General features: G+C 48.9%; 2 protein-coding genes across 2 annotated transcripts; both read left to right on the plus strand.

The window, feature by feature from the left end:
* Positions 1-345: 345 nt before the first annotated feature.
* Positions 346-6,805, plus strand: LACTB (lactamase beta). The gene is made up of 6 exons (XM_070953737.1): positions 346-597; positions 1,003-1,069; positions 2,017-2,207; positions 2,351-2,672; positions 3,160-3,325; positions 4,790-6,805. The coding sequence occupies exons 1-6, from the start codon at positions 346-348 to the stop codon at positions 5,364-5,366; spliced, it is 1,575 nt and encodes a 524-aa protein (XP_070809838.1). The 3' UTR covers positions 5,367-6,805.
* A 1,286-nt stretch (positions 6,806-8,091) lies between these two features.
* RAB8B (RAB8B, member RAS oncogene family) lies at positions 8,092-26,537 on the plus strand. The gene is made up of 8 exons (XM_070953393.1): positions 8,092-8,242; positions 18,755-18,815; positions 19,379-19,439; positions 20,369-20,446; positions 21,013-21,102; positions 21,455-21,520; positions 22,241-22,291; positions 23,752-26,537. Exons 1-8 carry the CDS (start codon positions 8,119-8,121, stop codon positions 23,842-23,844), a joined length of 624 nt encoding a protein of 207 aa, XP_070809494.1. The 5' UTR covers positions 8,092-8,118; the 3' UTR covers positions 23,845-26,537.
* Positions 26,538-27,372: the final 835 nt, after the last annotated feature.

The raw sequence follows: 27,372 nt of genomic DNA on the forward strand, positions 1-27,372 counted from the left end.
GACTTCAGCTCCCAGAATCCCCCAGCCAGCAAGGAGGGGGATTCTGGGAGTTGAGATCCCTCCCTCTCCGCTAGTACTAAGCCAGGGCGGCTGAGCTTGAAAAACTTCAGCCCTGCCTTGTGGCGACTGGATCGAGGCTTCCCACGGCCAGCAGGGGAGCTCCCTCGGCCCTCCTGCGATCGGGGAACTCGGCGCTCGATCGCGCTTCCTGGGGACGGGCGCTCCGCCCGGAAATGGGCGGCTGGCTTCGCTCGGGGAGCAGCTGCTCGCGCCTGGCCCGCCTCCTAGCAACGCGGGCCTAGCAGGGCGCGGAGCCTGAGCCTAGCGTGAGGCCGGCGGGGCGCGATGTGGCTGCTCCTGCGGGGCGTAGCGGCGCGGCGGGCCGCCCTGCGACTCATTGGAGGCGCTTTCCGGGGCGGCGGCGGCGGCGGCGGCGGCGCTCGGTGGCCCGTGTGGCGCCTCGGGGTGGGGCTGGGCCTGGCGGTGACCGCCGTAGCCGTAGCCGGGCCGGAGACGGACAGCGAGGAGCGGCCGTCCAGAGAAGCGGCCTTCCAGCGGGCCGTCGCCCGGAGCAGGGACCTCCTCCAGCGGCTAAAGGTCGGAGGGTAGGGAGCGTGTACTCTGAGCATGTAGAGAGTCCCCCAAAGTGGCCTGACGACTCCCCCCCCCCCTCGGTAGGGTGTCCGGCTATCCAGGCGCCGCTTATTCGCCCCGAAGCCTTGTTTGAGGGGGCGCAGGGCCTCTGAGCATGTGCCGAGTGTCCCTCCTGGGCATGGGCAGAGCGCTCTTGGCATAAAGGAGGCAGGGAAGGTCAGGCCGAGTTTCCTTGAACAGGACCCAAAGGACTGACTGCCCCCCCCCTTTTTTTCCTCACTGAGAAACCTGTTTGCAGACCCCCCCCCCATAGATGCCCCTCAGCTGCCTCCCGCGAGGTCTGGTCATGGGGGGAGTCAGACACAAGCTGGAGGGGGTCTCGGGCTGAATGAACCTTTTGCTCCCCAGGACCAACTGGGGGTCCCCGGCGTGGTGGTTGGCGTGTCCGTGGACGGGAAAGAGGTCTGGTCGGAAGGTGAGTCGGTGCGTTCCCTTCACTGGCAAAATGGAGAGCCCAGCCCAGTTCGGATGGGCTGCACCAGAAAACGAAATATGAATATGGATGAAGAATAAGACCTTTTGGAAGTCTGTAAACATCGCAGGCACCCTTAAATTAAACTGCTTTGGAATGAAACGGGTGCTGGAACAAAAGTGTTTTATTTACGGGTTATATTTAAAATTAAATATAATTAAGCACAGTGTTTCCAGCCATACTTGCCCTGCATAATGAGAAAACATTTGGCCAGTGGACGGTGTTTGGCTTTCTAGCTTCCAGTCATGTTTTCAGAGTTCAATTGCCTCTTCTATTAATAACATGCATGCTTTTTCAAAGCAAAATTTATATTATTGTCTATATGCTCATTCTAATTTTTCTTTGCGTATGGTGCAATTAAGCGTATTGAAAATCGTTCAGCTTACATATGGTTCATCCTTGTATAATGTTTATGAGCAGAACTTAATGGATCTAATAAGACTTGCTCAGGAGATTCCAGTCCGCTGAGGTCAAGCCGTTCCTGCTTTGCAATGCTTGCTTTGGCTTGCCAGGCAGCCGGCACCCCTTAATTTTGCTTGAGGAAGTCTGACTTGTACCACGGGTGACCTAGGATGAGATAATTCATTTGTCTTCGGTTCTGTTTTTGTCTCTTTTCCCCCTCACAAACAACACTCGGAGTTAATTGGTGTTTTTCTGTATGTTCATATTGAACAAATATGAGACACGTGTTCTTGCTTTAGAGTACTGTATGTCATGCCTTTTGTTCCTCGTGATTCTCACTGGATCAAAGAGCTGTTCTACTTGTGCAAACTTTTAGGCCAAGAAGATACGACCATTGCTGATCTTATGGGGAGGAAAGACCCTTTGATATTTAGAGCATTGGGGGTTTGGGGACTTCCTTAAATAATTGACTCCTGAATCCTTTAAAGGTATAGGTTACGCTGACCTGGAAAACCGTGTGCTGTGCAGTCCAGAGACTGTCCTACGAATTGCCAGCATTAGCAAATCTCTGACCATGGTTGCTGTTGCAAAGCTGTGGGAAGAAGGGAAGCTGGATTTAGATACTGCTGTGCAGAAGTATGTTCCGGAATTTCCCGAAAAAGAATATGAAGGTGAAAAGGTAAATAAGGCTGGTTATTCACAGCATCATCGTCCAAAAACCTCCTTGGCCACGTTCCAGTGGTGGAAATATGTCATTAACCTAATTTAATTATAACTCACATAAATGACATCAAAATGAATTTGGGTCTTTTAAAAATTTAGGTCACTATTACCACAAGGCTGCTTGTGTCACATTTAAGCGGTATTCGCCACTATGAGAAGGATATTTCTAAAGTCAAAGAAGAAAAAGAAAAGGCCAACAGAAAAGCAAGAACAGCAGCTTCTGCTGCGAAAGAGAAAGAAGACAAAGACACTGAAAAGAGGGATTTGGCTAAAGGCAAGCCGGAACAGGAAGGCAAGCATGCAAAAAGTGGAAAGAAGAAGAAGGAGTTTGAGCATGAAGAGTATTATTTGAAGGACAAATTTGAGCATGTGATTGACTCACTGAACATCTTTCAAAATGATCCTTTATTCTTTAAACCAGGTGAGTTGCTCATCCATCCAGACTGTAGGCAATGGAGTCAGTTCACCCTTTGTGCTAAGCCATAGAGTAGTTTGTTTGGTGCATGCTTATTTAGTAAACATCATTAAGCAAACCATTGTTTAGTGGGATTTGTCTAGCCAATCGGGGCTCAGCTAAACCATGATGTGGCTCCATATAAGAGCAATGTTTTGTTTTCTTATAAGAAGTTAAATTACAAATAAAAATAATAGGAATTCAGGTAGCAAGTTAAATGCGGAAGATGGAGAAAGCAACCTTTTTTTTTTTACTTTGAATACATAGCCCAGTACTTTTAACTATTACAAAATCTAACCTTGTAAACTTTACAAAGTATACAAAAATATGCTTTCTCTCTGAACAGGTAGATCCCTTCTTGAGCAGACTTAGAATACAGACCATCCATGACTGAGCTTCCATAACATAAACTCTTGTGTGAAATGAGGGTTGTCTTCTCTTTTGATTCCTTAAGGTAGTCAGTTTTTGTATTCGACTCATGGGTTCACTCTCCTGAGCGCTGTGGTGGAGAGAGCTTCAGATCAGAAGTTCACCGACTACATGCTGAAGATATTTAGTGACTTGGGCATGGGATCTACAGGGTTGGACGAGAATGAGCCTTTGATATACAACAGGGCAAGGTAAATAGCCAGGCATGTATCCCCATCTTTGCTTATTTCTTTCAACTGAATAGTGAGCCTTGTTCCGTTGCATGGACAGATGTGTGTAAAAAGAGGAAGGGTTTCTCTTTGCTCCCTGTATTGAATATAGTTGTTTGAAAAGGACAGCTGCTCACATAAGTCAGACATTTGGTGATTTGGAATCAAACGTGAGTCTCTAGGAGATTTCTTTCGAAAGCCTGTCAAGCACATCACGGGTATAAATGAAAATAAATCTCACAGTCATCATAATTCTGTTTTAATGAAGGAATCCTGTAACACCAGAGAGCACTGCCATCTTGTGGCTCTTTTCTCGATACCCACAATCAACTCCAGGGAAAAAAGACAATCAGCTCAGAGATCTCTTGAGCCGCAGGATGGCTTTTCCCAGCTGCTGAGCTTAAGAGAATGAGAGGGAAAGTGAAACCCGATAGATCATTGAAACCTAAACTCTTTTGTCCTGAGGTTTTCATCCGAGATTTGTATTGCGTTAGTCCTCTGTTTAATTAATGAGGTTTACCTTTCTTCCTTCCAAACTGCTTTTTTTGCGGGAGGATGGACCACATCTGATATAAAGCTCATATTCCAGCATTCCCCTAGCTGGCATGTTGCCTCCTGAGATCTTTGTTGTTGTTTTTTCTACTTTTGAAGAAGGCTGCCTTGGGGTGGGCTCCCTCCTTACTGTGGACCTGTCGTCTGAAAGGACAGAATGCTGTCCTTGTTGAGAGAAATGAGGTTGGATATATGAGGTTTTTCAAGAATGTTAGTATGGCTTTTCTGTACCTGGCAGAGATGATCCAGAGCATTAGATTACTGCTTATTAACTGGCCAGCACTTCTCTGTTTTGTGTGGTTTATTTGGTCACCAATGGCCATTTGGGCAGGGAATTCTGTCAATCTGTATACATCAGAAATAATCCAATGGTTGATTATCCATGTAATAACCGCAGCTAGAATTGAATTTGCACAAAATTGGAAAAGCGAAGAGATCCCTATAGATGAAAAAGTGATTAAGAAAATATTAGAATGTGCAGAAATGAATAAATTAACACAATTCAAGAAAAAGAAGAATCAGATTATTATAATATATGGGAGTTATTTTATCAATGGTTAGAGAATAAATATGAAAGCAATGTATTGTAAAAATAGATAAGTAAAGAAGAGAAATGTTAGGTTTGTTATTTTATCAGTATTATTATTTAGTATTAATATAAGAATGAATGTAAGAAATGAATATGGCGGTAAGTTTAATTGTTAAGACACAAAGAATTTTATACTCAGATGACACACAACATAAGATGGAATGTTTGTATTACAAGAAAATTTAAAAAAAAATATTAAAAAAAAAAGAAATAATCCAATGGCAGAAAGCTGCTTTAGCCTAGCAAATATATGGATTATTTTACTTTATGCTGTGAATTCATTGAGCATCCTTGTTTCACTCCAGGTATTACATTCACAACAAAAAAGGCCATCTTGTCAACGCCCCCTATGTGGATAACTCTTACAAGTGGGCTGGTGGTGGCTTTGTGTCCACCGTGGGCGATCTTCTCAAATTTGGAAATGCCATGCTCTACAGTTACCAGCTTGGGTGGGTGAAAAACCCGGCTGCTGGACTCCTTCCTGGTTATCTCAAGCCTGACACGATAGCAATGATGTGGACCACAGTCCCAAGCACGAGAGTCTCCCAGGACAGTGATTATGCCTATGGAATGGCCTGGGTCGTTGTAGAGAAGAAGCAGGAATGGGGCCACTGCAAAGAGCAGCGACACTACACCTTCCACACTGGTGGGGCTGTAGGAGCAAGTAGCGTCCTCCTCATCCTTCCTGAAGAATTGAGTTCTGGGCCTGCCAGCGGTAGCTGCCTGGTCCCACCCCGTGGTGTGGTCATCACAATTATTTGTAATATGCAGTCTGTTCACCTTGATGGCATTGCCTTTAAAATTGCAAAGGAATTTGAAAAGGTCAGGTTAGCACAATGCTCTCATCAAAGGTTGGAGAAGGAATGTGGAAGACTTGAGTGATTACAAGAATTTGTAACCCAGGAGGCCTCCCTCTCTCTTTTTAAGTGGATAGAGCAGCATTAGGTTTGATCACTCGTTGAGGGGACAGGAATGTAGAGTTTTTCTGATTCAAGTAACGAAAGGCATTAGCCAAATACATGTGCCAATCGGACAGTTCACCTCCTCTTCTGCAAATTGTGAAGCACGGAATGTATGCTTGGAAACCTCTTTGCTCTCCTAGCTGAAGTCTGTGGGGCAGTCTTTGCTTTCAAAATGGGAATGGGAAATTTTGCACTGCAGTGAAGACTGCTCTTGGGGAATTGCAGTCATGGACAGAGGGGGATCTCATCTGGCAAGGTTTGGGTCTCTATGGGCCTTTGCAAGGGTGGTCCCACTTGGAAGACATCTTCATCCAAACAGTAAATAAAACTGCTTTCCCTCGTGGCCAAGGCAGTTACCGATGGAGGCCACTCTAGCAATATGCAAAATTGATGCAGAAAATCACACTGCCAATACCATGAAATCGGCTGTCCAATATAAGCCTCAGAGCAGGTGCCAGCATTAGAATTCTGCTTGGTGGATTACTACTTTTTTAATAACTTGCTGCCAACAGATTGTGATTGCTCCATGTGACCATCAAATATTTGATTCCCTTTTCCCAAAAACAGAAGATGAAAACGAGTGTCTTAAAACTTTTCAGGGCTGTTTACAAAGGCTGCAAATTTAAGCTCTGTTAAGTAAAAGGGGACTGCTGAGCAGACGTGTAAATGCAAGCTAAAGATCTTTTGTCTGGGAATTTTTTAAAACAAACACTGCACTTTCAAATTCATATTCAAGCTGTACCTCTCATACAGGGGGTTCTCTTTCAGAAACGCTATCTCAGAATTTCCCTGGAATTTTATTGCACCGTATAGACGTCCATCATACGTTTTCTGTTTTATTAAACCTACCAATTCCCTTTATATTATTTAGGAGTTAGGAAAGTGATCAATATTTTGCTGATCTTGGTAGTGAATTTTACTCTGAAATTTGTCTTGGTTTTTTAGCAAAGACCCAGCCTTGGTCTTGCATAAATGCTAGACTTTCAGTAAAGATTTGGATTAAAATTACAGGAGTAGTTCAGGAGCTAGTGCACAGAAGGTAGATTTTGAAGAGGATGATCTGTTTTCCTCTTTTTCTTCCATAATGGGCGGGTTAATCATAAACACATTCTATTCCATCTTAGAATTATGGAATGATCTATTAGTGTTATTGGTTTAAGTGCCAAATAATCATATTTTCCCATGTGTTGCTTTTAAAAAGTTGGACACGTGAACGAATGGTAGTTAAACCGGTTTGACTTGGGGGATCCACCAACTGCTTATGCTGGCTGCTGATAATGTAAAATTGTATTTAGAATTTTTTTAACCCGGTTAGCTTCCCTTAATCAATAAACACTTTATAATGTTTGCACTGTTCAACTGGTGTTATCTATTCCTTCAACTGAACTGGCTGCTTTTCTAGGAGGAGAGGTGGAGTACGGAATCCGGGAGACCAAATTGCTCCTTTCTTTGTGTCAGAGTAACAAGACCAGATTACCTCTTTAGGAAAAGGGGAAGATGCTCCTCTGGTGGCATTAAGTACCTTGCAGACGAATTCAGGAAAAGGAAATGTCATGTTAGAGTCACGTTTTTCATTTCCAAAAGCTAATTGCCTTTGTTTTACGGTCAACCTGACGTTCAGAAAACCAGCTCAGACCCCAGATGAGGAAACAGCTGGATCCAAGAGTTAAAATTTAAGATGTGCTCAGCAGGGAAGCCCATCCGGGTTCTCAAAAGGCACCGTTGTCGAGCCTGGGGCGGCAGGCATTTCTTCTGTACTTCGCTGACATGAACGGGCCTTTGCAAGGGGCCAACCGGCCTTCCTCGCCGGCCGCTCATCTCACACGGAGCTGGCGCAGCAGACGCTGCCAGGGCTAAGCGGAGAAGGCAGCCGGCTGAAAGCCCCTCTCCCGGGCGGGCGATGCGTGGCGCTGGAGGAGGAGGAAGAGGAGGAGGCGCGTCGCATCCCAGAAGCGAAGTCTGCCACGAGGGACCCGCCTTTCACGCCCAGATGGCTGGATCCAGGCACCTGCTGAGCCAAAGCCAGAGCGGCCCGTGGCGGAGAAGGGCGGGCGGGGGCGGGGGCGGAGGGGCCGCTCAAACTGGGGACTTCGGGGAGAAGATCTGCCGGGGGTCCCGCTCCGCGCGATAAGCAGAATGCGCAGGACTCCCGCCCCCCCCGCCACGGTCGGTTGGGTCTTCCAGCACGGAATGTACCAACCAGCCCCTCCCCCCGCCTTTAACCCTTTGTGTGCCCCCCGCCCCGCTTCTGCTGGCGGGCTTCCTTCGCTCTGGCTTGGGCTCCAGCGGAGTTTCTCAGCGCCTGGGAGAGAGGGGCCGGCCGGCGGATCCTGGGAGCTGAAGCGCACGTGCCTTGAAGCCTCTCTTCGCTGCCAGAGCCTGGAGCGTCCCCGCGCTGGGCTCCAAGGCTTCCTTGCTAGGCGAGGACCGGGCAGTTGCGCAGACCCCGCTCGCCCAGCGGTGAAGCCCGCCCGCCGGCTGCAAAGTGGCGAAGCAGCCCGTCCTTTAGGGCGCCCCGCCTCTCGGTCGTGGCGCATGCGCAGCGCGGGGCTGGGAGCCGCCTCGGACCACAACTCCCGTCAGCCCGCGGGAGCCGCCGCGTCCCGGCCCCGCCCCGCGCTGCGCCCGCCCCCCCCCCCCCCCCCGCCCGTCAGTCGGCGGCGGCGGCGAAGATGGCGAAGACCTACGACTACCTCTTCAAGCTGCTGCTGATCGGCGACTCGGGCGTGGGCAAGACCTGCCTGCTCTTCCGCTTCAGCGAGGACGCCTTCAACACCACCTTCATCTCCACCATCGGTGAGGCGCCGCGGCTCCCGCCCTCCCCTCAGGCGCCCCCGCGGGGGACCCCAACTCCCACGGCGCGCGGGCGGCGGGAAGCGGGGGCAGCGCGGCCCTCCCTCCCTCCCTCCCCCGCCCAGCGGCCCCGCCCTCCCGCGGGGGTCCCTGCGCCCCACCCCCACCCCTCTGGCCGTGGGCAGCCCGTAGCCCCCCCGCTTCCTTCCTGCCCTCAGGGATGGGGGGGGCTGCTGAAGGGCCCCTCCGCCGGCTCCCCCCGCGCCCAAAGGGCGCCCAGTCCTGGTGCCCCCCCCGGAAAGGAGGGGCAGGCCGGGGGCTCCCGCCAGCCCCCTCCCCCCGCGTGGCCTCCCCGAGAGAGCCCGGCTCTGGTGCCGGAGGGAGCCAGGTGGGGGGGGAGGCTGCCCCTTTGCCCCCCCCCCCGTTTGGGCCCATCCTGGCCCTCTGCCAACGGAAAGAGGCCCCCGGGCGTCCTTGGTGCAAGGGGGGCTTTGGGGAGGGTGGCCATGATCCCTCTTTGGGGGCTTCTTCCTTGCCGGGAACGCCTTCCAGGAAATGGACCTGAGCAGGCCAGGGCTCCCTCTGGGTGGGCTTGGGAAGGGCTGCCTCCTTTCCTGCCGGGACCCCCTCTTCTTTGGGGGGTGTTTAGGGGGATGAGGGTGACAAGGCGCCCTCTGAGTCACAGTGGCCTTTTATCACATTCGGTTCCTAAAGCAACAGTTCTCAAAAAGCCATCATTTATTCCTCTGTGAATGCAGCGCCATAACTACCCCGGTGCCACCTTTGGTGCCGTGACACAGAGTCACAAAAGCATTTAAAGAAATTATAACTACGCATTTTCGTGGCCAGGGGTAATGATTACTATATGTGATAAGAAACACCCTTGACGAATCTTTGAACTGCCTGTGTGACTTAGTTGCAATTTGTGCTGTTTACTCAAAGTAGAATTATTTTTTCTTCTTATGCTAGATAGCCAGTATTTATTGCTTGAGCTTTTTATATACAGATTTTATACCTTTGGTGCTCGGTTCTTGTTTTTACTTATTTCCAATCATTGTATTGAGCTACTTAGCGGTAAAAAACATTGGCACCCTGGCACCCTGTAGGTACATCTCTTTTGCTGTGGTCTCAATTTATAGTTGGGGTGCCCACTTCAGGCCTGCAGAGGCTAAGACCCAAAGCATTGGGAAGTAACATTTGGCTTGGTTGATACACAAAAGCAGAGTCTTAGCAGGATCATTTAGCTTCACTGATCCAGAATTTGTTTTTTGGAGAAAAGGTGCAAGAGGTTCATTGTTTTGGTTCCAGGTTTACTTGAGCAATTTCAGTCCAGATAGTGAACAGTAGATGTACCCAACTGTGTTTATCTTGAAAGGATAATGTAGCCAAAGCACCAACAGAGAAGAGTAAAAGGTCCAACTGACTGAGAAACTTCTGAAAGGGAACTTGATTGTTGTGCCAAGTAGTTCAGCTCCTCTATTGACTGGGTTGTCACGTTGCACTCACGGTCTGTGTTTTGACTTCGCCTGTAGCAGGAACACCGGGCTTCAGAGCAGAACCTTTCCCAGCCTTGCCTTGCTCGCTCTGAGCTACACCACCGGATTGACCCCAAAAGAAGGTGTTGCCTCTGGGGGTCTTCTCAGCAGCACCTTCAGGGAGGGAAGTCCTCAGCACGGCCGCTGCCATTTTGGCTTCCTCAGAGCATGGTGGCTTCCCAAAAAGGCTGGCCTGAACTTCCCATCCAAGATGGGAACAGAGAACAGTTGACTGGAGGAAAGGGTGTTCCTTTGGTTCTTGCTGAAATGTCACAGTGCTGAACGCTGAGTGTCCAGAAATTATCAGGAAATGAAAGGAGTTACAAGAAAAATTGCTCAGACTGGATGCTGAAGGGCGTTAAGCAAGCATGAATTCTTTTAGTAACCAGTCTTGAGCAAATGACTTCATGTTCTCTGACATTTTGTGGGTTTTTTAGCTTCCCTGGCATATTGTTGTGCTAGGGATATAGATAGAATACCAGCATGTGAGCCTTCTAAACGTTGGGGCTGTTCCTGTGTGCCATGCGAGAAAATGTTAATTATTCAGCTCCTGTAAATGGGGTTCCTGTGTGGTGAAGCCTTGTGTTCTAGCCTTTCTTCCTGTTGAATTAAACGTGTCCCTCATGCCACCAGCGCTCTGCGTTCCTGTCTAAATTGTCTTTAACAAAATGCATCCCAGACTGATCAGGGTTTTCTTTTGTTTTTTTATTGGGGGGGAGGTTTGCATTGTCCAGATATATTTATTGTACTTGAAAATATCTCAGGCTGGCAGGGGAATTCTGGGATTTGGAGTCCACAAGTCTTAAGTTTTCCTGGTCTATCCTGGTCTAAAGTATTCCTTAGTCAACCTAGGTTACCGTGCAATTAAACTCTGAGAAGTTTCCTTGCAGCCGGGTTCTTCCTAGGGGATGTATATATGTCATGTCGCATTTATTTTGGCTGAAAGAAGGGGAACCTTGAACAGAGACGGGACGTGCAGGAAAAGCCTGTCGTTCCTTCACAACTTCGCTAGAACCTTCTGATCCTCCTCCTGCTGCAAAATCTATCGTTTGTTGCTGGGAGACATTTTGAGAGGCCTCAGCTGCTCTATCTTTAGGCGTGGTTTGGTTTTTGTTCTTCCTTTCAGGCTTCATTCTCCCTCCCGCCTTGCCAACTTTGGTGGGCCAATGACCTGCAGATGTGCTGGACTACAGTTCCCATCCCCAGCCAGCATTCCATGAGTCCAGACCCTGATGCAGCTCTGCGCATTTAGTGGAAGGGCTGTTCTCTGCAGGCAGGATTTTACCGCTTCCTCCAGGGGAAACTCTTGCTCTTAAACTAATCTAAAAGGGAAGTGAAACTTGACAAGATGGCCTGCAGCTTGCTTCAGAAGCTGCTCGATCATTGCATCAACTTCTAAAAGTTGCTCTCGAGTTACCAGGCTCCCTCCCGACCTCCTGGCATAGATAGCGGGGCTGTTTGACGGCTGCAGCCACCCCACTCGGGCCCCGCCCACTTGATTGATTGATTAATTGATTACTGGGCAATGTGTGTCCTGGGGAAGTTCAGAGAAGTTGGAAGCCTCTCTTCTCTCCGGGGAGCAACAAGCTCTTCTGTTGCTGGCAGCAGTGACCTGGCTTGCGTTGCGTACAGGGCTGGCTCCCTTGTGATCTGGGAGGGGTTCAGATTCAGTCCAGGAACTTGCTGACTATGTAATATTTACATTCTTATCCGAGATGAAATCTGGATTCACCACAGTGTCCGTAATGCTGCTTGTGTGCTCGGAGGGCTTTTTTCTCTTGGAAGTGGTGCGTCTGGATTTCATTTTCCCAATTTAATTCAAAGGAAGGTGAAGTAACAGCAGCTTCTCAGCACTCTGGAGCAGCGGTTCTTAAGCTTTGGTGGCTGTAAGATATGGGGACTTCAACACCAAGATTTCTCCAGCCAGCAAGGGATTCTGGGAGTTGAAGTCCACCCATTGTAAAGTTGCCAAGTTTGAAAAAAAACACTGTGAGGCCTTGCTTTAGAAACACCAGTTTAATATTCTTCGTATGTGATTTAAATATAACAGCACTGAACCCTTTAGTAGTGAACGAATATACTTATAACACAATTGTGAGTTACAGGAACAAAAATAGCTGTCCAATTTAATTTTGCATGAGGCCATGATCCCATTCAGGTAAATGCCAAGTTCTCAAGGCTGCACGTGGGTGGGAGACAGGATATACTGGCACTGGAGGAAGACAGCATCAAACCATTTCTGTAATTTTGCGAAGAGTATAAAGTGGACCTAACCAGGAAGGAACCCAAACTGCTCAATGGAATTTTAAATTCTTTTTTGTCTCAAATTTATGTTGCTGAAGAAAGTTGGAGTACCACCTTACCAGTGAGCGCGTAAAGAACACAGAGCATGTCATGTAATAGGATTGCTGTGATCATATTAAATGTTTTTCACTTGTAGCCATCGTCTGCATCAGATCTCTGGTTGCTGCTTCGTGGAATTTAGAAAGTGGAAAACTGGCATAAACGGAAGCATCTCAGCTTTTTTGCGTGTAGGAGTGTATTTGGGGGGATATCCTGTGCCTGAGTTCAAATACCTTCTGCAGAAAACAGCGGAAGGTAAAGCAAGTGGAGACTTGTCACCATGTTGTGGTGACTAGAAGCTTGGAAAATGTCCATACGGCTGGCCCTTCTAGATCAAATATCTGTAGAGTTTACACCCCTCCCTCCGGGCCACACTATCAGAGGTGCTTGTGATGCCTAAAATATCAAAAAAATACACTGTGGGGGGAGAGGGAGGAAGAGGAGGAGGATTTTTTTGCAGGTGCCTATCTTGGTTTTTCAGCCTCCGACGGCTTAACCTGTTTTAAGAGATGCTCATTCCTTTCCTAAGAGGAGCTTCTTGTTAGTGTATGGTGGGGGCGGGGATCAGAACGATTCTGCTACTTTCCCCCAAATATGTGCCTTTTAATGAACCTCAGACAAAGTGCCCACCTGCCCTGGGTTTTCACATGCGAGGCCCGCCTGGCTTAGTCTGTGGCTTGCCTTGACGACTCTGAAGCAGGAGTCCTGGAGGATTGTTGGCCTTTTTTCCCTCCCCGCCTTCTGGCTCTGCTTTCAGGGTGAAGCCCTGACACCCTTTGCCTCCCCCGTTTGACAGATGCCCGGTAGCTTCATCCCCTTTAATTGGCAGATGACGCTGCCTTTGATTCTGCGGGTCTCATTTGACTGAGACAAATGGCTTGTTTAAATACTCATTAACCTTTAAGAACATTAGGCCCCTGCGTTCAATTCCTAACATCTGCTGGGTGGAAATTACCGTGAGCGGCAAGGGAAGCGAGCATGTTCCAAAGAATAGGTGCAAAAGGCCTGCTGTGATTCAACCACTAGGTGCTGTTTTAGGGTTGTCTGGCATCTCTAACAATTATATTCTTGTTTGATCTTAAACTCAAATTCTGATCCGGTTTCTTGGCAGGAAACATCTTCGATTGTCTATTAACTTTGAACTACTACTGTAGGCCCTCACGCACAAAGCAAAGCAGTTTTTAATCCTGCTTTTTGCCTAGAAGGTTTAAGTGCTTCAGGTAATCCGAGGTGGCCCCGCTTGAGATGCTCCAGCTGGTGAGCTGGGACTCTTACTTCAAGGAAGCCCTTGGCAAAGCAGAGCTGGGCATGGCCTCTTTTGGGAGTGACAAGGCAGGCTTTGAACAGGACACTTTTCATTGTTCAATGTTATCTGAATCGATGTTTAATGACTACTGATATGCCATTGTAAAACCACAAAATATAACTCCGTGTTCAACACTAAACTCACATGCCTCCACTGTGATCAACCTCTCGCTAGCCTTTCTCTATGCTGTTGTTAAATTTGGGCAGCTTAAGTGTATTGATATTTGCTCTGAACATAAAAATCATTGAGCCTCATCCTCTCCTTTCTGATGTGGTAGTAGACCAATTTAAATTAACCACATTTAGGTAATGACCAGAGCACAGAACGATTACCGTCTGAAGCAGATCCATTTGAACTTTCCTTTAGAGCCGTGGAGTCTTATGTCCAGAATTGTGCTGCAATAGGCATGCAAAATTCAGTGTGTTGATTTTACTAGGATATTCAGGTTCTCCGGTAGTAAAACATGAAGTTTTTTTTCCAGTCTACCTGTTAAAATAAAGAATGGGGTTTGCCTTTTTTTTTTTTTTTTTTTTTGCCCTGCTATTGTTTGTCTTGAATGAGATTTGAGAGCTGTTTGGGAGATAACAGATGAACCAACTGATCTTATTCTGACTTAAAGGCTGGAGGTGGGGGGGGGCTGCTGATCCTCCAGATAGAAAGGATGGGTCTGACTTGCTTTTAGCATTTGACCTGGAGCCCCCTCTAAAGGGGAGAAGAATGCTCCATAGATGCCAAACACAACGGCTGCATCTCTTAAAGGGAAAACTCCTTCTCTCTGAGCAGGGAAATCGGCCGGCCCTACGAACTTCCTCTGCCTGCATTCCACCCTGCTGAAGTCAGAGTGGAATCCCGAGGCATCTTGATGGAAAGTTACTTGCATGCCTACATTTCTCTCTGAACAATCTTCCAGCTGCTGAGAGGTCTCTGCTGGACTGGGAGAGTGGCATCAACGATTGCGGGGCTGATAGTTTGAAGCATCCTTCCTAAAGGAGTCTTGCAGGGCAATGGAGAACCTGTCGGTTCCTTCAATTGGACAGCGCTCCCGGGGAAGTGTCGTTTCTGGATGTGGTTCCGGGGAATGTTTGCCCATCTTTAGGAATTTGTCTGCAGTGCTGCTGATGTGGATGGTGTGAAATACATGCCATGCCTTCACCTGCGTATTAAGCAACATCAGATTACTTCTCTGCTCCTTTGGTCTAGGTTGACAAATTAGGGTGGGCAAAGGGCACCAGATAATCCATTGCAATGCCAGGGCTTTGCCAGCCTATGTCATCTTAAAGGGCAGAGAGATCCGAAGCTCTGAGTAGGATCCCACTGCTTCCCTCGAGAAAAGAGATCCGATTCACCATGCTAGTGCATCTGTGGCTAGCAATTGGGCCGTTAAGGCATAATTGAGAAGTGAAATTCTGAGTCTTTGTTCCACAAAGATGGTCCCTCTGGAGTGTACATCTCAGGCTAAAGTTTCTGTGGTCCAGTTTAAAGAAAACGCCGGGTTTTGGAGTGCCTCGACCGCAGGGGAGGGTCTGTACAGTAAAACAGCACTGCTTGAACCCAGCTCATACATTGGACTGGTTTTGACGGCTACCTAGAAACTACAGATGGTTCAAAAATACCTCACTGGAGCAATACCTCTTCTCTGGGAGCTGCATTGGCTACCAGAGTTATTAATTACTGGGGTTAATAGGAGTGTAAGGATACAAGAATAGAACATCTGTGCCTATTTTTCCCACCCTTTGTCTGCAACAGGATTAATTATGCTTTACTAAGTTTAAAGAGTTCTTTATTTTCCATTCTTCCATGTTCAGGAATTTGTGGTTGAGAGCCCAGTAAACAGGTTATTTGCAACTTTGGATCATGATGAGACTCGGACAAACAGAGCCCAGCCGAAGGTCCTTCTCTAGGTTGTTACCCAATTGCCTGAAGCCGTGAAGACGGTCCCAGAGCCAGGGAGCTAATGATCTCATACTACCCAGGAGAGCAGAATAAACCTCCGTGTGATGTTTGTGTCTGTGGAATAAGAGGAAATGTGGAAATGTGGCAGGCCGGATGGTCGTGTGTGGTGCACACGATGTATAGCAACAGGGATGCGTGCTCTGTTTCAGACTCCATGCGCTGGGCTACCTATCTGGTCGGAGCCTCTAGGGTGCTGCACTGGGTGTTCCCTTAGGGTTGATCTCTATAACAAGCCCAGTTACTATCACCCAGGCCCTTTTTATATTTGGGAATGTCAAAGTTTTGCTCCCCCAGCAAACTCCAAAAAGGGCAAATCTACAACTGGTTGCAGTGGTCCCTGGTCACGTGAGCCCTCACTCATGATGTTTTTTGCCGGTTTCTGACAAAAAAGCCCATTCAGATGACTTGGCTTGCTTAAAAACCGCCACGTTCACTTAATGAAAAAGGCCACAAAAATTGCTTCTGGTCACATGGGTACCTCAATTAATGACCGCAGTGACCTATGACTGTAATTCCCAGCTCAATTAAGGTTGTAACTCCAAGGCTACCTGGATAAGAAAGAGGCTACCTGGTCCTTGCCACGGATGCATTGAAATGGAAGGTGTCTTCTAGGGTTGGGCTTGGTGTATTTATGCTACTCTGTATTTTTGCCCCCCCCAAGACCTGTGTGTGCATGCAACAACCGGTAGGCACAGCAGGGCATGACAAACAATATCTGGAAAGGCAATGAAGCCGTCCTTTCTGTGGCATTTGGCGTATTTGAAGCTTTTCAAAACGTAATTGAATCCAGCAAGTCCTCCTTCGTCAGATGCCGATCACACCACTCTGTGTGTTGGCGGCTGCACCTCACAAAATCTTGCCTCTTGTCACAAAGCCACAGACGGAGGCTCCTCTTCTCCTGTCACGTCAGCCACAGTCCCATTGGGCGTTTTGTCGGTTGATTGGCGTGGCTTTCAGAAGAGGCCAGCCAGATCGAAATCCTGCATCCTGCAAGGATGAAACTTCCCTTCCAGGACCTTTGCTGTGTCCTAGCCTGTTAAATTGCCTTTAAAAAAAGCTGTATTTTTTTTTTACCAGCTTGTTGATGGGCAGACTGGGAATTGAAAGTCTATTGTTTGCAGGAAGGCCTAAGCCAGAGATGGTCAACTATGGCGACTATAACCTGTGGAGGTCAACTCCCAGAATTCTGAATCAGCATGGCTAGCTCAGGAATTCTGGGAGTTGAAGTCCACAGGTCTTAAAGTTGCCATAATTGCCCACCAAGGCCATAAGCGGAAAAAACTGTGAGTGGGAAAAGTGGACTTTCAGATCCAGCCAGAACAAGGACTCCCTTCCAAGCCTGGAACTGCTGCAAGGGGAGAGAAAGAGTGAAGGCAGCTTGGGAAGAATCGTGCTCTTCCTTGACCTGCATTCCTTCTATCAAAGCCTCTCTTTGTTCTTGTTGCAAATTCCTTTGTGTGGAATCTGTTCGGGTGAGCAGTGGTCCTTTTCAGTGCTGGGGAAAGTCCTGGCTCCTCCCCTCGCCCCCCCCCCCCCCGTTAACCTTGAGCTCTTTTCCAAAAAGCAGCCCTCAAACCAGAGGTGGTGGTGAGGGGGTCCAGGAGAAGCCCACCCAGGTGGCTGCAGGTTGGGAGGAGGCTCGAGGCAGGCCAACCCTTTTGTGCCCCCACAAACACAGGGAGTGTTATGCTCACGGCCGATAGCGGCAAGCCCTAGGCAGAGGCCATTGTGGCCTTTGGATGCAGGGTCATTGGGAACCCTAAAGCTGTAGACTTGGCCGGGAAGTTTAAACAATTTTGGAAGGAGGCGATGAATCCACCTCCGTCTTATTGCTAAGAAAATTCATATTCTTGTCTACGTGGTCAGCAGACGTCAAGCTCCATTCTCAGAAAAGCTCATTCACTTTGTCCTAATTGCGAATGGACGTTCTGTTCTAGGAGAGCATCACTCTTGCTTGCTTGAGCACAGGGTTGGCTGACACAAGGCCCAGCGCAGAAGGCTCTCCGGGGGAGCCTCCAAGCAGGGCTGGAGCCCCTTTGGCAGTGGGATCAGCACCAGTCAGTTAGCCTCCCCTCCTCCTTTCCGTGTCTTTTCTCGGCCTAATCCTGCCCTTTTTGCACAGGGCACGTGGGGGTCCTGTCCCGTGGCACCTGGCGTGCCCGGCTTCTGGCTGCTGGGTCCGAGCTGGAGAGTTTACGTTTTGAATGCGTGAGAGAGGACCCCCAACTGGGGGGGCACCTCTGCTGTGTTTCCGTAGGGTCTGCTGTTCTGAAAGGCTTAGAAGCCATAGAGAAAGACGAGTGGCCCTTTCCCTGCACATATGTTCATTCCGATTCGTGTCTGTCCGTCAGGTCCTTTGCAAGGCCATCAGAATTTGGAATCGCCCTGGAAGAGGTGACTAGCCAAGATCTTAAGTTTGCATTGCCCTTAAAATCAGGCCGCCTTTTAGTGCAGTGTTTCTCAGCCTTGGCTTCAACTCCCAGAATTCCCCAACCAACCATGATGACTGGGGAATTCTGGGAGTTGAAGTCCTTCAGTCTTCAAGCTGCCAGCATTGGTCAACATCTGTCCAGTGGCCCAACAAGGCATTCAGGCAGATGCTCCAATTTCGCCTCTCTGTGTGATTCTGCATTTGCTTGCAGAAGGAAAAGTCAAGCTGCTGAAAGGCTCCGAATTTCGGCTCTGCTCTAAGTTGGGCTCGTTTCTCTCCCCCAACCAACGTGTGTCTTGCAACCTGCTCCTCCGGAAGCGGCAGCCAGTCAGCAGACCTCTCCTGCTGATGGATGCAGCGGCGCACCACTTCCTGTTGCTGAAGGGAGGAAGCGCCAGTGGGTGGCTCACAACAGCCCCTTGCAGAGAGCTGCAAGCTTTAGTAAGACTTTCCATTGTCACCCTGAAAGAAGAAGAAGAAGAAAGAAAACTCCACCAGGCCCCACGCTGGAATCAATTCACTGGGCTAGGGAGATATTTAAACCAGCTGAGCTCTGGGGAATCGTCCAAAATTCCTTTTGTAGCTACAAAAGTATACATTTCTCATCCCTGTGAGTGGACAACAACGTCTTTGTGGGTACAGCTGCATCTCTGCTTAAAAGAAAAAAATCCCATTTGCAAAAAAGCAGGAATGTTAGGCAAGGTGGAACTGTGGTTTAATTTGAGTTCTTTATAGCCCCAGCGGAACCGGGGTTACAATTAATTTAAATAGTGACTTTTGTTTTGAAACAGTTCATCCAGAATTCACTTAATAAAAGGGGGGGGGGGAATTTGAGTGGGTTTGATCCCGAAGGTGCTTCATTTGTTCTAAATTCTCGGATGCAGGAGAGTGTTGCAGCAAGACAGAATTTATGTCTAATGTATCTGCCCTTCTTTTTATTTTTTTAGGAATTGACTTTAAAATCAGAACAATAGAACTAGATGGGAAGAAAATCAAGCTGCAAATATGGTAAGTGTATCAGAATGCAACTGGCTTGCAGATACAGGCAGGAGCTCCTGAAACGAGGCCTTCCTTTCTGAAACTCCACGCAAAAGTGTCTTTGAAGGCTTAAGAGCTGGGGCAACGCTGGCAGGGTATCTGGGCTGGCATAATGAAGCCTCCTTGGGTGTGGCAGTCGTTTGGCCTTCTTGGCTGTTTTGGACTTTGTCCAAGATATCTGGATTTAAGGCGAGATTTAACCAGCATTTAATGGAAATCAGAGGAAGCGAGGAGAAGGTGCATGAGCCTAACACTGGGGGTGGGGTGGGGGGTTACTTGGGGTGGAAGCCAAGGGTTGGCCTGCAAGCTGCATTCTAGAGGCTGTTGGCTTGTCAGACCTTCAGGTGAAGCCGGCCTTCAGTCTGCAACTAGGCTGGGTTCCAAGTTCTGCTCAAACAGACTGTGGGTAGAGTTGTGTGCCAGGGTCCAGCTGAAAGTCCAGCGTTGTGATGGGTGTTTGGGAAAGGCATGAAGCACTGATTTCCCCCTCTGCCCCTCCCCGCCTCGCTTTGACAGTGTATCTTGGTTTTCAGGGACACCGCAGGCCAGGAGAGATTCCGCACCATCACAACAGCCTATTACAGAGGGGCCATGGTGAGTGTGTGTTCTCAGGCTCGCCTTTGTGACAGGTTCACCTAAGCTCACCCCACCGCAGCCCATTTTCCACGGCAGGCCAAGCACTTGTGGGCTTTCTCAGGAGGAGCAGAGTCTGGGGCCTTGCCTTTCTCAGGCCTTCTACTCCCCACCCCCTATATAAAAAAAAAAAAGGCCAGTAAGGATGACGTCATTAAGCAAAGTGGAGGTTTCACAAGCAGCAGAGTTGGCAGGACAGAAACTGTGAGCGATCTGTGACTGCGGCACACTCGAAGTGCTTTGGCCCCTCACTGAGGTTGCTGGGTGACTTTCCCTCTGGCCAAATATGGGAAGTAGCAATGCGCACACAGCAAAAAAAGCCAGAAATGGTTGACGCAGAAGTGGGATCTTCAGAGGAGGCCATTAAAGTGGGTGGGTGGGTTCTGTGGGCCTGAACGTATTTGGGAGGGGGAAAGAGGCTCTTCTGCCTTCCTTCTCGAGCAGCCTGGCCTTCTCTTATTTCTGGAGAGCCGGCTGGATTTGGGGGGGGGGGGGGGGAGAAGTCAGATCCTGAGCCATGGGCTGTGCCGATGGGCAGGGTAGACTCTGTGGAGGCTGGGGTGCCCAGGGCCTTTCCAGCTGCAGCTGAAGGAGCACCAGGCAAGAGGAGGGGAAGCATTCTGCTTCTGCCCTTCTAGGGGGTTTGCCAGGGTCTCAGACTGAGCCCAAGAGGCCAAACTAGATCTTTGATGAAGAAACTGCAACAGAAGGAAAGGAGGCGATGGCTGCATCTGAAGGCTTTTTAATTTGCAATGAACATCTCGTTTAAAAAGCATAGATACCCACAGTTGACCCAGGAGGGATAGTTGAGGCCTGTTTTAATTGGCACAGAAAGACGAATTGTGGCCACTGCGGAATGATGATAGCTGCACTCTTTCTTTTCCCCCCAGGGGATAATGCTGGTTTATGATATCACCAATGAAAAGTCTTTTGACAATATTAAAAACTGGATCAGGAACATAGAAGAGGTAGGTATGCCTGGAAGGGGAAGAGACAGCAAACCCACCTGCCACGTGGGGGCATTTGCAGGGTCCCACGTAGAGAGGACGCAGAAGGGCCTGGGGAAGAAACTGATGGACTGTTTTTCCTCAGGGGAGACTAGCCGAGGACTCCCATCGCGGAGCTAGCTTTTCTGTGGCCCAAAGCTAAAACAAGGACAAAGGGGGACTCGGAGTTTGTGCCTGCAGCTTCTCCGCGCTTGAGCTTCCATTGTTCCATTTTTTCTCCTTGAGTCACGGCCCTCCAGATTTCCTCTCCTGTTGGCAGGAGTCCTGCTCAGTTTTGGGCCTGGGCCTCGCTGGTTTCCTCTGCTCCTCCGATTGCTGAAGCTTTGTTTACCCCTCGGTGCAGTCTGTGAGCAAAGCAGACTTTAAAAGGGTGGGCTTTGCAAAGCTCAGCCTCCAGGAAGACAATCTGGGGCAGGAAGCGGGCCCTGGGCTCTTTGGACAGACTCCCTCCCTCCCTCCCTCCCTCCCAGGGCTTTAAGCACCATAAGGCTGCTCTTCTTAACTCGGTTCCTCCTCCCTTCGCCCAGCACGCTTCTTCGGACGTGGAAAGGATGATCCTGGGCAACAAATCTGACATGAATGAGAAAAGGCAAGTTTCGAAGGAAAAAGGAGAAAAGGTAAATCTCGTGAAAACAGAGTTTCTGATATCGGAGCTGCCTTTTTCTTGGGAGGCAGGCTGGGGGAGGGGGAACAGTGGCAAAAAATCAGGAGCGTTTCGGCACCACCTTTTCCAACTACTAAATGTGATGAAAAGGCAGGAGCTTTTCATAAACTTCGTTGGAAAAGGGCTACCAGACAACAACAACACCCCCCGCCCGAATTTGTCTTCAGGGGTGGTTTGGCAGATAGGTTTCCTCGTTCCCCAGCTAAAGAACGTAAGAGCTTCAGGTGTCAAAACGTGCATTCAAACTCACCATTTATGAAATTGCTGAATCTGACTGATTGCTTGTTGAAATCTTGATATTGCAGTTAGCAATTGACTATGGCATCAAATTTCTGGAAACCAGTGCAAAGTCCAGCATCAACGTGGAAGAGGTAAGCATTACGTAGGTGCCAGCAGGGGTCGGACCTGCAACCATGAAGCTGATGTCTCGAGGGGGGGAACGGGAAACCACCCACCCACCCCCACTTTCTGCCTCCCAAGCTTTTCAAGATGTCCTTGCCGCTGCTTGTTTGTGGACTGGAAAGTCTGTTGCTCTGTGGCAAAGACTCGATTCAGCCCCTCTTGGCCTCTTCAGTGAAAAGGGGGCGGTGGGGGACGAGAGCCAGTCCATCTTTGTCGCAGTCACCTGGCAGCCTCCTGAGTCTCATCAAGGGCTGGCACAAAGGGGACCGGAGCCCTCTCAAGGGAGGGGCTCTCTCAGGTTTTGCTTTGCTGTTCCATGGCAGAGAGCAGATCTCTCAACTCTTCTGGGGGGGCAAGGCTGATGCCCACTGGGGTAATTATACAAGTCCTCCTTAGCAACCCCCTCCACGGGTAAATCTTTGCCACCCCTATCTGGGAAGGGTGGGGTGCCAGCATGGGTATTTGGCGAGAAAGAGGATTGGATTCTGGATTGGAATTCATAGCTCAAAATTTGAGAAAGGCACCTGAAGCATAATAGTTGCCTTCCCCTAAAGGACTTCATTCTCCACTCCAAAGTAATTGTCTGAAGTCCACTGGAGTTGGGCAGCCTGTTGGTTTAAATTTAATAAACAATTTAATAAATTATTTGGATTGCATAGATCTCATCAGATCTTTTCTCTTCCTTCCAGGCTTTCTTCACCCTTGCACGGGACATTATGACAAAGCTCAACAAAAAAATGGTTGGTTTCTCTTGGTACTAACCTATCCTGATTCGCGTGGTTTCTGCCCTTTGCTGGTCTAAGCAGCTCAAAGGTGGCTTCACAGCCAGTCGAAATTTTCCCTAAAGGGGCAGCTTCTGCCCATCAGTGCTGGGGAGGGACTGAATTGAATGGGCCAATCACAGCCTTAATGAGCCCCTCCCCTCCCGCTGCCTAGTAAGAAAAGAGAACCCGAGTGTAAAGCACCCACCCACCCACCCACCCAGGGTGCAGTCCAGCCACAAGCAAAATTAACAAGCAAAAACTAACAACAGTTGGCAAGGCAAAGGTTTGTTTGATCAATGATCAGGACAATAAAAAGTCAGACCGCAAAATGACATTACAGTAATAAAGCATAATAAACAAGTATTTCAAACGACATAAAATTCTAATGGGAGTTAAAATTACACAAAAGCAATAAAATCAGTGGACACTATGATATATTTACATTACGGTAAAGAAACCCCATTTTCCTCTATTCCGTATCTGTAAACTATAAACGTGATATCCCAGCTGTCAAACGACCCATCATCCCCACCGTCTAACTTCATCCCCTTTCAGCATCTCCATCCGCTTTATTTATTCAATGGGTATAATTGAAACACTTTGCAGGTGTATCTGAGGGAGGTCAGACAGTCCCCGGAGGCAGCCAAGGACTGCCAGCTGGGGAATCCGAACTCGGGGCTAGGCCAGCAAGCCTTTGGAGGAGCTTTGACAGGAGGCCTGGCTTGACTCTTAGCGGCCATTTAGCTCTTCTAATCTGCCTGGGAAAATCTTGGCTTTCCTTCCTGTTTGCCCAGAACATAGTTTAGGTTTTGAAGGTGAGGATCAGGTCGAAGCTCTTGCACAGCCCCTCGATGAGATTTCCTGCGCGACCCTTCTTGAAACGTGGCAAATAGCAACAAGCCTGGCCGTGCGAGCCTGAAAAAGGGTTGCCGGGCTCTGCCTTCCTCCTTCCGTTTCAAACCAAGGATTGTGTCCTTTTGATTCTCCCAAATGTCCTGGACTGACTGGTGAACAAACACAAACTTTTTTGCTTGCTCTGTTGAATTAAAGCGTGTAATTTTTTTTCCTGCCAGATAATCCCAAAGGCCACGTCCAGAATCCATGTGCAGGAAGCATAATTAAGTGGGACTTCCTCCTGCCTGATTGAGACTTACATAAGCATTTTCCATTCCTGTTTTCATCACAATGCCGCCCAATGTCTGCTTCAGCGCTTTCTGAACCCCTGACATTTTTCACAATTTCATTTGACTTATCCTTCACCCCTGTTTCAAAAGAAAAAGGGAAAAGTTATAGAGTAAAAAAAAAACCCCTCACCCGGCAGAGTTTAAAAAGAAACCTACAAATAATCTCTTGAATTCCCAGTGCTCTCTAAAACAGACGCTCCCCTTCCCTGTTGGTAACCCTGCCCTCGTTTTTGTTCTTGCCTCTCTCCCTAGAACGACAACATTTCGGCAGGTGCGAGCGGGCCCGTGAAGATCACAGAGAACCGGTCGAAGAAGAGCAGCTTCTTTCGATGCTCGCTGCTTTGATGAACTTCTCATAAGAGACTGCAGCATACCTAGAACAAAAAAAATACCTTTTCCTGCTTCTCTGAAAGCACAGGCTCCCCCAGCCTCAGAGCTGTTACCGCCCGGCTGCTGCTGAGGGCTCTGCTTGGACCTAGAACGGGCTAAACCGAGAGAATGGATGGGACTCCCTCTCCGTTGGCCGCCATCGCCAGCCTCCCCACTCCGAGACATGGAAGCTGTGAAGTTGAGAGACTCCCACCTGCCGGAGCTCCGTTTCCTTCCTTCCTTCCTTCCTTCCTTGCTTTCTTTCTTTCTTTTTTCTTTCATTCTTTCTTTCACTGCCTGCTTCAAAAACTGCTGAGTATTTTCTTTGCACATCTCTGTTAGTCCTTGGTTGAAAGTTAGGGCCGGGTCGTTAGAGGCACAGGGTACTGGGTTGGTGGACTGGTCTTGGAGCCCTCCTTGCAGGCTTGGTCCGTTTCTTTTTTTCCTTTTCAGTGACCACAAACCTCTTTGTTTGTCAAGGGACAGCTGGGGCCTCTAGGGCTGGGCTGGGGGGCTCTGCTATCTGAGACAGCAGCCCACCCGCCTGCCCTCCTTTGTGTGCAGATTGTTAACCTGCAGTCCAGAAGGGAGGCTGGCTGGAAGACCCCCGGGCTCCGTGGCCTTGGAAGGGGAACTGCTACTGGTGGGAAACGGGGGCACACATAGGGCGGGCGCATGTTCTGGATCTTTTTCCCCCAGGGATGCCAATAAACAATGCCACCATAACGTCGGCGTGGAAAACCCAAACCACCTAAAAGCTCCTGTGGGGCTTGGATGGTTTAACAAAGACACAACCCCGTGTAGGTCAAGCTGAGTTTGCTGGTCTGACGGCAGCATGTCCCCTTTCTGGGTCCTGAATGTCCCCCCTTGCCCTTCACTACATTCCCCTCGTTCCTTAATCTGGCTCTGCTAAGGCTTGGGGTCTTGTTTCTTGGGGCATCCGGTTGAACCCAGGACCCGGGTTTCCTCCCTTCATTAAGGGGGGAGTGCAACCTGGGCCCCGGTCAGAAGGAAGCGAGGACTCACTGAGGAACTTTTCTTGGGTCTCCAAGACACCCATCTGTGAATCAGCCATCACTGAAGCTGAGCTGCCTTTTCCTTTCCAGGCAACCAGCCGCCTCTACACGGGTGCTTTACTTTTATTGACGTGCCAAACCAACACTCTGCGCGGGGAGACTCCTGGCTTCACCGCCTGCCTCCCCTGGGAAGCGCCGCCTTCCCGCCAGTCCACTCTCTTCACCTGACAGTATTTCACTCCTGAGTCTTATTCGGGGACACCTGGCGCAGGTGAGCCATCTTGGCAGGTCGTGCCATCTTCAGCTCCGCCGCCAGGCCCTTCAGCAATGGCTGCAATGCCCTTGCGTGATTCAGCACATGGGCAGAGTTGGCCTCATCCCCACTTCAACCCAAGGGGTGCAAAGTGCTTTCTTTGAGGGGGGGCTGCACCCACAGGGCATGCCCCTCCAAGTCCCTCCTGATTGTAGACCCCTTCGGCACTGTCGTGAAACCCAGACAGTCGTGCCCGTTGCGTCTTTCCTTCCCTCGGCTTTTCTCTTGGTCTCCTTTTCTTCCATATCTCGGGTTCTGCCAACCAACGCTTTGTCTCTGAGAAGGTTCCCTCGGGAGAGCCTGCAACTAGTCGAAATGTTATAAAGTGCTTTTTGAAGCAGCAGCATATTGGGGTATCTACTCTGTTTTATTAAAAAAATGCTATTTTCTTACTTCTAGCTGTGCTACAGTGTACATAATTTGAGTAAGACCATAGGAAATCCACTTTAAGCTTGGTGTTGTAAAGTTAACACACGATTAACTTACCTTTATAATGTTAAAAGTTTAGGTTTTGTTCCTGTCGGTTGTTTAACGACAGAATTATTTCTTCCCTGCTGGATTTTTTTTTTTAAGAGGCCGTCCCCTGAAAACAGCCTTAGTCTTCAGGAACAAGGATGGCCTCTGCAGCCACAGGACGGCCAGAGCGCCTGCTGAATTTTCTTCCCCATGGCTTCACGGTAGGGAAGGCTTGTCGAGAGAGACCTGTTGCCTCTCGTCCTCCAGTCTGGGTGCTCCAGATGTGCTGGGCTGCTCTTCCCGTCACTCAAGGTTGGCTGCAGCAAAGCACATCTGATGGGTGGCCAGTTGGAAAAAGGCCACGGAGTAGAGTGACCGGTTGCAAAGGCTCTGGCCCGGCGGTCAACAATGGGTTGGGGTCAGTCTCCTCTCCTTCGCTTGAGCAGAGCAGGCCGCTTGCAAAGCAGGGGCCCTCAGAAGTCAAACCTCCTTAGTTTTGAGCACTGAAGCCCACCCCGGAGTGGCTCCCTGCCTGTTGGGCTGGGGTCTGGACTTCTGGCCCGTCTTCGAGGGGAGGAAGGCCCTTCGACCTTGCTCCTCGTAAGATCCAAATATGACTTTCCCTCCCCCTGTTCCTGGCTTCCTGCCCCTGTCCTTTCATTGCCCCCTTCTTCTCCCCCATTTTAAGGGTTTTTAAGTACTACCTGCCCGGTTCCACCTTCAGGCTCCTGTGCTGCATGTGAGATCAGAAGAAGAAACCTCTGTATAGTACTTGTATAATACTTGCCAGCTTTTTTTTAATAAATGGGGTATGTACATGTACCAAGTGCTTTCACCATGTCTTATTTTCAGATGTGAAAGAATAAAATCCATTACGATGGGTAGCCGCCTTGGTATGTTGCAACGTGTCTCTCACTCATTTGGTTAGCAGTATGCAAGGCTTTTCACTGCAATTAAAATGGACAAAGGATTTGGTAATTAGAGAAACGCTGAAATGGGAAATGTCGTAAGGTCAATTATACTGTAATAGATCTTTGCATTGGTATTGCCGTATTCTAACATTACCGTTTAATTATTTTTTTTAGTCAAAATAAATTACATTCTAGAAATAAATCACAATTAGAAGGAAAGTTGCATAGCTTCTGGAAAATGTGAGTGCATTCCTGTGGCCTTACAGGTGATCTTATGTGCAAATGAAATTTAATGCAATATTTTAAGCTTGTATGATCCCAAAACAGACTTAATTTTTACCTAGAGTTATTCCACCATGTGAAACATATTGTGTCCAAAGGCCTAACTCCTTTATTTCTTGAAATCTCCCTTGAAGAGGGGAAGAAAGGCTGGGATGAGGGCGCCCCAGAATCACTCCATGAAGGTCCATGGATGAGGATGGACCAGAATGGCTTCTCTGCAGCCCTGGTCCGTTCTCTTGACCAACACCACATTAGGCTCTTTGAAACCAAAGCCCAGAACATCTGGACAGCACCACGTGGCCTGTGGCATTCTTCCAGGGCTTTGCCTTGTGTGGGACCTCCTGCGGGTCCTGGGTGTACATGGGGGGGGGGCTGAGGAATTCGGGGCTTTGCAGTCCCAGGAGGTTTACAAGGCTACTGGATGGACAGACTGACCATCCTCTGGTGCCCACCAGGGGGCAGCAGAGCACTGATCCAGGCCATTCAGCTGACTTGGGACTAGTCTACAATCCAGGCACTCTGCTAA

This window comes from Pituophis catenifer, unplaced genomic scaffold (genome assembly GCF_029215685.1).
Source record: "Pituophis catenifer annectens isolate HBS135680 unplaced genomic scaffold, rPitCat1.0.hap2 SCAF_14, whole genome shotgun sequence".
NCBI classification, from domain to species: domain Eukaryota; kingdom Metazoa; phylum Chordata; class Lepidosauria; order Squamata; family Colubridae; genus Pituophis; species Pituophis catenifer.